At 41.9% G+C, this 6517-nt stretch overlaps 1 protein-coding gene across 1 annotated transcript in view; it reads right to left on the reverse strand.

Annotated features, from left to right (window-relative positions):
* Positions 1-6517, reverse strand: part of SNRPD1 (small nuclear ribonucleoprotein D1 polypeptide) — a 19763-nt gene that overhangs the window by 5488 nt on the left and 7758 nt on the right. The window contains exons 2-3 of the mRNA XM_008049862.1: positions 5557-5633; positions 357-548 (exon numbers count right to left, since the gene is read on the reverse strand). Of these exons, the coding sequence (XP_008048053.1) occupies positions 357-548; positions 5557-5633 (269 nt within the window). The remainder of the gene's footprint in view (positions 1-356; positions 549-5556; positions 5634-6517) is intronic.

Consider the following 6517-nt stretch of genomic DNA (forward strand, 5'->3'; position numbering starts at 1 on the left):
ATCCTTCCGCCTCAGCCTTCCAAGTAGCCAGAATTACAGGCATGCGCTACCACGCCCGGCTGATTTTTTGATTTATTGTAGAGATGAGGTCTCGCTGCCCGGGCGGGTCTCGAACCCACGGGCTCAGGCAATCCATTCACCTCAGCCTCCCAAAGGCGCGGGATTACAGGCTGAGTCACCAAGCCCAGCAGACATCAATCTTTTAAAATAAAACTACCAACAGCTAAAATAAGATATGCACTCATGGCAGGCATAGACAATTTTAAACAAGAAAACTGTTTTGTTCACAGAAGTTTAGTGGATTAAGGTAAAAAATACATTGTTCACAAAAAATGTTTACAATTCTTCAAACTTACCGGCTTCCCTTTTCTTAGATTTCACCTTAGGTTCAACATCCACAAGTAATGTATCCAGAGGTAAACTATCTGGTAGAATAAAATATCGAATGTTATTCCCTCGAATACTCAGTGTTTCCAGCTGTACAGGTTCTCTGTTCTTCAGGGTCATTTTCACAGCTTTAAGATGTGTATTCATGCTGACATCCACACCTAAAGGGGAAAATAATCGGGCAATTAATATGATAAGAAAGGTAACCTATTAATCTATTAAGTAACAGTAAATACTGCATTACAAAAGAATACTATCTGTTCTGCTACAGTGCAAGTTTCTATGATACAATTTAACATGTGTGTAACTGGCAAAGGGGGGAGTAATGTCAGTATAAATCAGCAGTCTTTCCTTCCTATAGATTTTCCCTAGCTTATGGAAGTGAACACAGCAAACCATGCAGGAGTAGTGACTGGTACATATGCTTTATGCCATTGCCATATTCTCCTCCTGTCTCTGGTTTAACAGGTGTTCATTATATGGTTCTTGCATTGTCTCCATAACTTCTACAGAAGTGAATGCAGCAAGCCATGCAGGAATAGTGACTGGTGTTCATGCCACATTCTTCTCCTGTCTCTGGTTTGATAGGTATTTATGACATGGTTCTCCCATTGTCTCTGTAACTTCCTCACAGTCCTTCATTCCACAAAGCTATAATGGTCTTTGTTTTAAAAGTAAAATCCTACATGTACTGTAGTTTTTTCTTTGCTTACCATGAATTTGACACTTCTTTTAAACTATGCTTTAAATATATATATATATAAAGAATTGTTACTGTTTTTGTTATTACTTTGATTATAACAGACTTAATTTCTTTCTTAAGAAAGTTAAGGCCAGAAAACATGAATTCCCTCAACTTTCCCAAAATTTATCTAAAAAATTTCAGATTACGAATCCTTTCCTCCTGGTCAGAGGAAGTATTCCTCTTCTTTCCTAAAATCAATATGCCCCTGCAGCTTTCCATTTTGGGGAATCTTGATCCATGTAGAGAGGGAAAAAACAAGATTTATGAGCTCCATCTTCCAGGAGCTGCATGCTAAGGCATTTAAATTTAATTCTCAATATCCCTATGGTAGGTAGTATGATTACCCCCAATATGAAGATTAAGAGAACCTCTCTCTACCTTCCCCTGCCTCCCTTTCACCAGCCCAATGCGGGACTCTAATCTTCCCTGCCTTTCTAATTTGCATCTTAAGACCCTCAATTCAGAAGGGGTCCTGCCCCATAACCTAGGGGAAGGAATGCTGCACAGAGAGGCCAAGAAGAACCTGAACTCACCAACTTTCTACACCCTATCTGTATTAGATCATAACCTTTTTGGCCAATCACATTCCTGTATGGTTGTCACTCATGCCTAGTCAATGAAGTCTCCATGAAAGACCCAAGAGGACAGGGTTTAGAGAGCTTTTGGATAGCTGAACATGTGAAAGTTCCTGGAGAGGAGCACGCCCAGCATCATGGAAGGTATGCACTCCTCTCATTTCTCAAACAATGCATCCCTTCATCTGTATCCTTTGTAATATCCTTTATAATAAACAAACGTGTTTCCCTACAGGATGTAGTGGCTCACGCCTGTAATCCTAGCACTTTGGGAGGCGGAGGTATGAGAATTACCTGAGTTCAGGGGTTCAAGACCAGTGTGAGCAGCATGGTGAGACCTCGTCTCTATAGTAAGCCAAAAAATCAGCTGGGCATGCTGCTGCATGCCTGTGGTTCTTCCAGCTTCTTGGAAGGCTAAGGCAGAAGGATCACCTGAGTAGAACAGGTTGAAGCTGCAGTGGCCGTGAGTGTGCCATTGCATACCTGCCTGGGCAGTAGGGTGAGACTCTGACTCAAAATGTGTTTCCCTGAGTTCTGTGAGCTGCTCTAGCAAATTAAGTGAACTCAAAATGGGAGTTATGGAAACCCCAACTTGAAGCTGGTCACTCAGAAATTCCAGAGGCCCAGGCTTGTGACAAGTGTTTGCTGGGGATCAGTCTTGTGGACTGAGCTCTCAATCTGCAGGATCTGATGCTATCACCAGACAGACTGTCAGAATTCAATTGAAGGACACCCAGTTGATATTTGCTGCAGAATTGATTGCTTGATTGGTGGTGGGGAGAACACCCTGAACATTTGGTTACATAAGTCTTCTGTGTTGACTGTGGTGTTGGTGTGGGAAAAGAGGAAATATTATTTGTGTTTGCGTCTTCTATCACTAGATTTTGAGATCCTAAAAGTCAAGAACAATATTATTTCCCTCAACATCTAACGGTGCTCTAGAGAGAGCAGACTACATCATGGTATGTGGAATTTTAAAAGGACAGCACTATACCTCCTCAGATATGTTCATAGACTGTATCACAACCTTATATTCCATTTCCTGGCACAGCAGTTATTGCAAAGTTCTAATGTACCTGCAAATAATATCAGTTTAATGCTTTACATTTTTCTTGGTCAGGCTGGGTGTAGTGGCTCACGTCTGTAATCCCAGGACTTTGGGAGGCCAAAGTGGGAGGATCTTGTTGAGACAAGATTTCACTATGTTGCCCAGACGTCTCAAAGTTCGAGACCAGTCTGGGCAACATAGTGAAATTTTGTCTCAACAAACACCTTCCTCCCCCCAAAAAACCATCCAGGGGTGGTAGCACACGTCTGTAGTGCCATTGGTGAGCTGTGGGCTACAGGGTGAGATCCTGACTCAAAAAAACAAAACAAACATTTCTCTTAGTTTACTTGGATGCTGTATCTATATGTTATGAAGTTGTTTATAGGCTGGGCATAGTGGATCATGTCCATAATCCCAGTGCTTTGATGGAGGATCACTTGAGCACAGGAGTGTTGGAGCCAGCCTGGGCAACACTGCAAGACCCTGCCTCTACAAAAAAAAAATACAAGTTACCCAGGTGTGGTGGTGTATGTCTATAGTTCTAGCTCCTTGGAAGGCTGTGATGGGAGGATCACTTGAGCCCAGGAATTGAAAGTTACAGTGAACTACAATCATGCCGCCACTGTACTCCAGCCTGAATAACAGAGTGAGGCTGCCTTTATTTTAAAAAAAAAAAAAAGAGCTGGGCTTGGTGGCTCAGCCTGTAATCCCACCCTCTGGGCGGCTGATATGAGTGGATTGCCTAAGCCCGCGGGTTCGAGACCCACTTGGGCAACTTGGTGAGACCTCATCTCCACAATAAATCAAAAACTAGCTGGGCATTGTAGCGTGCGCCTGTAGTTCCAGCTACCTGGAAGGCTGAGGCGGAGGGATCGCCGGAGCCCAGCAGGTTGAGGCTGCAGTGGCCGGGAGCGGCCACTGCACTCCAGTCTGGGTGACAGAGTGAGACTCCAACTCAAAACAAAACAAAACAAAACAAAAAAAAATTAGCTGGGCGCAATGGCTCACACCTTAGCACATTTGCTGCCTCCAACTTTATCTACTTCTTTTAAAAAAATACTACAGTAGGCCGTGCGCAGTGGCTCAAGCATGTAATCCCAGCACTTTGGGAGGCAGAGGTGAGAGGATTGCCTGAGCCCATGTGTTTAAGACCAGCCTGGGCATAGTGAGACCTTGTCTCTATAATAATTTGAAAAATTAGCTGGGTGTCGTGGCGCTTGCCTATAGTTCCAGCTACTTGGAAGGCTGAGGAGGAAGGATCGCCTGAGCCTGGCAGGTCGAGGTTATGATAGCCCTGAGTGTGCCACTGCACTCCAGCATGGGTGATAGAGTAAGATTCCAACTCAAAAAAAAAAAAAGTTTATAAATTTATTAGTTAAATATTAGCTACATATTTCACAAAGTGGGAACATATGCCACGACAGACAGTATTCTCTTTCATTTAGCTCATTAATTCTTTTGAAATTTTGTAATTTTTTGTTAACATCTAATACAAGCAAAGAAGGAAAGTAGATTTTAAGTGTAAAATTAAAGCAAAAATGTAGACATATAAGAAAATACTCTGGCCACTGTCTTGCTAAATTCTGGTGTGGCCATGTGCTCTTTGGGCTATGGCTGTTGCCAAGCTTCCTGGCTGTGCTCTTCCCCACCCACCATGGGGAGGTGAATCCCCCCACCTCTCTAATTTGCTTTTAAATAAACTATATTTTCTAATCTAGGTTCTGTGCAATTTTTTGCCTCTTTTATGCGGCATCAGATAGCACCCCAGACACTAACACTCCCAGCGGGCCTGACCTAACGTTCTGGAGGCCCCGCTGAGAGACTATGACCCTAACATTTTTGGAAGTCCCACCAAGATGACCCTAACAGAAATCACCATATTTACCACCACCATCCTCATCATGATCATCATCATCATTTCAAGCAAGAAACTTGTATGAACACCAAAACAAAATGGTAAAACTTTGAAAAGTACAGTAATAGAATGCTCACATAGCCATAATGTATTTACTTGAGACTACTTGCACAGTCTACAAGTGCCTTTCTAAAGACATTTATTAATAAGAAAAATTCGAATTTTATACTAGAGAAGCCTGGCGAGCACTACCGTAACAGAGCGATGGGGGGGCCCACACCTCATCAACAAGGGTACCTGCATAATGAACATTTGTATACTTAACCCGGAATTGTACTCCACATCTTTAAAATTAAAAAGTAAAAATAAAAAAACAGAGTGATCAAAGTTAACCTCACTAGAAATGGACACATCCATGCCATGTGCCTCCTGATAAGACACAGCATTGCCTCTGTGGTTAAAGAAAAGAAAAGACTCTGAAATGCTAACAATGATTGCTTTAGTGAGTAAAATTAGTTTCCCAACCTCTTTCCATTTACTGCCTTCCTCACACATTTTTTTTTAACCCAAGATAACTGGTAATGGGAATCTCACCTTCTATCCTCAAGGACTTTACAGTCTAATAAGGAACATAAAATGCTAATGAGAGAAAAGAGTTTAAATGTACTTTAGAAGAACATTTGTGTGGATTCCAGGCAGAGGAACACACACAAAGGCATAAAAGCAGGAAAACAGGATACTTGGGGAATTTAGTTTGGTTTTAGCACAAATAGTTAAGGTGAGGCTTATACCTCACCTTAGAGGTCAATTAAATAACTCAGACAAAAATAAAAAGGATCCATGGTACAATAATGTTCATTAAGCAGTCAAAAAAGAATTCTGGTTTGCAGGTGAAGAGAAGAATAAAACCCCCAAAAGTATTACAAAAGCAGTTCAACCTCCATACCTGTGATTGTTCCATGAACCTGTGTTCCATTCTTCAATTCAATAGTTACAGTTTCATGACTCAATTTCATCAAAAACCTATAAACAGAAATAAAACCATAAATTTTCATCTTTAATACTTTAAAATCATGTTTAAGTTGAAAGGGTAAAATTTCTAGATGTTAAAAATCTGCTAGACTCTTATCTGCATCAATTCCTATTAATAATCTGAATAACAACTTTCCTCAATGATACCCTCAGTATTCATGAAGGAACATAATATTAAAACAGTTATTTGTCATTTCTGATTCTCTAAACCATCATGTTAGGTCAAAACTCCTAGTAGGGACCTCCAAAATGTTAGGAGACAGACAGACAGAGATTCACCTTCCCAAGGTAGGGGAGGCAGCTTAGAAAAACATGGCCTGGCCAGTGCATAGCAAAACAATGGCAAACAGCTGCTTAAAGTTGAATGCTTTTAAATCTTCCCTTTGGTATGGGGCAGGTTGCTAAGGTGACTGGGTGGTAGTCTGTTCCATGTCACCAGTAGAGGACAGGTTAAGCACAGGTACTGAAGTCAGGTGATTGTGGGCTAGTCACATGACTGTTGTCATGGTGATAGGGTTAGTGTCAGAAAAGTCAAGAGGGATTGATTAGTTTAATTTGTTTCTTATGTAAATGCTTGGAACAGAAAAGCTAACTAGTACAAAACAAGCTGGGGAGGAGGACTGTAAAATAATTATCAAGCCAGGCTTGGTGGCTCAGCCTATAATCCCGCACTTTGGGAGACTGAGGTGAGTGGACTTTGCCTGAGCCCACGGGTTCGAGACCTGCCTGGGCAACTTGGCAAGACCTCATCTCTACAATAAATCAAAATGACCCGGGTGTGGTAGCAAGCACCTGTAGTTCCAGCTACTTGGAAGGCTGAGGCGAAAGGATCACCGGAGCCCAGCAGGTCAAGGCTGTGGTGGCCGGGAGCGGCC

The sequence above is a fragment of the Carlito syrichta genome, unplaced genomic scaffold, assembly GCF_000164805.1.
Source record: "Carlito syrichta isolate Samal-C Ts95f unplaced genomic scaffold, Tarsius_syrichta-2.0.1 Scaffold138500, whole genome shotgun sequence".
In the NCBI taxonomy this organism is placed as follows: Eukaryota; Metazoa; Chordata; class Mammalia; order Primates; family Tarsiidae; genus Carlito; species Carlito syrichta.